The sequence below is a fragment of the Apis dorsata genome, unplaced genomic scaffold (genome assembly GCF_000469605.1).
Source record: "Apis dorsata unplaced genomic scaffold, Apis dorsata 1.3 scaffold_251, whole genome shotgun sequence".
Lineage (NCBI taxonomy): Eukaryota > Metazoa > Arthropoda > Insecta > Hymenoptera > Apidae > Apis > Apis dorsata.
This window is the reverse complement of record NW_006263529.1, coordinates 218,418-221,065: the sequence shown is the minus strand read 5'-3', so window position 1 is coordinate 221,065 and position 2,648 is coordinate 218,418. Positions and strand designations below refer to the sequence as shown.

At 29.8% G+C, this 2,648-nt stretch overlaps 1 protein-coding gene across 1 annotated transcript in view; it reads right to left on the bottom strand.

Moving 5' to 3' along the window:
* LOC102675692 overlaps positions 1–2,648 on the bottom strand; it is a 16,362-nt gene that overhangs the window by 1,347 nt on the left and 12,367 nt on the right. Inside the window, exons 2-3 of the mRNA XM_006616166.2 lie at positions 1,346–1,442; positions 432–747 (exon numbers count right to left, since the gene is read on the bottom strand). Of these exons, the coding sequence (XP_006616229.1) occupies positions 432–747; positions 1,346–1,442 (413 nt within the window). The remainder of the gene's footprint in view (positions 1–431; positions 748–1,345; positions 1,443–2,648) is intronic.

Sequence of the window (2,648 nt, the reverse complement as noted above, 5' to 3'; positions counted from 1 at the left end):
TATATATAGAGAGAGAGAGAGAGAGAGAGAAAAGAAAAAAAAAAGAATATTTCAAATTAGAATGAAAAATTGATTTTAATTCAATACGAATAATCTGAATGAACTTTCACACGTGAATCAATGAATAAATTTTAATAATAAAATCTTGTAAACTAATACCTATAATTATTCAACTTTGATAATTTACATTTGAATAATGTATCTCCTTCTTTTTTTCTCTTTCACGTAAGAGTTATAATTATGTTTATAAGATTCATAAAAAATTTGTAATACAATTTACAAGCTTCTTATAAACATGATACAAAATATGATATAAAATGACACAAAATAATAAATTGCAAAACAAAAGTTGTAGTTGTAAACCCATAAGATAATTCTGTTTAATGATCGGTTGACAGTGACTGAGTAAACATATTAACAGAAACACTTACTTTGTTTGTTCAGCCTCTCCACGGTATTTTGAATGTGCTGAACAAAATTGAGGTACTCCTTGGTGGTATAATCGATGCCCTCGATTTCCGGTATTGCCATCAGACATTCGTCCGCCATGAAGGGTGCATTCTCTGGTGATGCTGCTGCTAATAGAGCCGACGCCATCGTGGTACCTACTCCTTTTAAATTCGAGAGGGCAGTAATCGCTTGTTCGAGATTTGGAAGTTTTTTGAACGCCTTTTTCGTTTCCGCCATCACAGCGCGAGGTGTGTTCACTTTTACTAAATAGGACAGTTGAGGATAAAACTTCCCACGCTGCAAATAATAAAAAAGAATTTGACGTTAGAAAAATTGTTAACTTTACTTAAAAGGAAAATATAAAAATAAATTGATATTTTAATATTTTGAAAGGAGAGGAGAAAAGAAAGGGAGAATTAATTCTTTGTATTAATTGCAATAATTTAATTTAATATTATAATATTCTTCTCATTTTGTTATGATCGATAAGAACGAATCAAAATTTCAAAATTTATTCTATAAAAGCAGAAATAGAATTAAGATAAGTTGGAAATCGCTCCATTATGCACAATGTACGTTTAAACAAACTTTGAAACTTGTAAAACTTCAATTGACTTTAGTGAAAGTTACTTAAATCTAATTCACATTTTAGTTAAGAGTAATCATGAATTTGGCGTATCGTGCTATCTTTAACAAGTTACGTGATCGAAGAAATTAAAAATTATACGAATAATATTTTATATTCAATTTTACATTTTACAAAATTAAATAATAAATTCTAATTATTATTCGGGATACAATCTCTTTGAATCCCAGAAATCAAAAGAAAAATAAAAAAAACAAACAAACAAACAAACAAACACAGAATATATTGATTAAATAAAAATTCACTCACTATTTGTTTCCATTTCATCGTTTGCACCAGTTCCTCGTGATTGAGATGCGCGTCCTTGCCGCGCGACTTGATCTTCTTTGGAAGCTCATTCTGGTACCTGGGAACAAAAAACGTCATCGGTTGATCAGTGGATGGAATGATCAGTGGGTAAAACGTCAGGATGTATGCAAGATCACGGTTACAGGGGCTCGATTACATAACACGTTCGCGAGCGTGGAATCGCGGAATACTGATTAAAAATGCGGCCGCAAGAAGCGGTTTTCCACCTACTGACTCTCACGTGGGCTGGCAGACAACTGGCGTTGGAACACGAGCCAAATCGAGGACGCGTTCTCCGCATTGGATTTCCCGATATCCTGTCAAACTTCTTCCTCTATTTTACATCCCTGTAGTATTTTTCGTCCCATCATAAAAGTTTCTAATTTTTCTAATTTTTTATTTTAATGGCGTAAACGATGCAACTTTAACTTTCTTTAATTTTCTTTTCCATCGTGTATAATTAACATTATATTCGTGTAATTAACAATAAATCGTGTATCTCCCCTTAATGGAACACGTTTATTAAATATTAAATATAAATATTTAGAAGATATTTTTCTCATTCATAAATTTCATCGTGTGTGATGAAATTTAAATGGAGATTATGATATTCGATGAATTAATACGAGTTATTGTGCGCGAGGAAAATATTTTACGAAACAAAGAAGACTTTTATATCCCTTTTGCATATTTTGAATCGAAACATAATATACCTCTAACATTTCAAATCCTCAATCACAACAATCTACGACCTTCATTTTCATTCTTGACAATTTTAATTTAATAATCGCCTAACGTATTCACCGACCATGCAAATCGATGTCCGCTAAAACTGAGGTTTTAATTAAAAACATTAAAAACCCTTCATATTAAATAATTGATACATAAAATATTGGTAATCTTTCAGAGCGTTTAATATCAATTTTTGTTCAAAAGCCAAAATTTTAATTCAAAAATATTATCAATATACTTCAATATATATCGCAAAATATTTAAAATATTGATCCAATCAATTGACACTTATTTATATTATTTATATTATATTGTAACAAAAAATTACAAAAAATTATTCAAAATAACGAAATTCTTTATAAAAATTCCCCACAACTTTATTCGTTAAAAAAAAAAATACCCATGTTCAAATTACATTCCTTCGTTTATCAAGAAATCAATATATAGTACACTTAAACGAATAAACACATTCAAAATCACTGAATCATCAAGAATTCTTTATGAAACTGTAATTGCAAACTGAAAATAACTT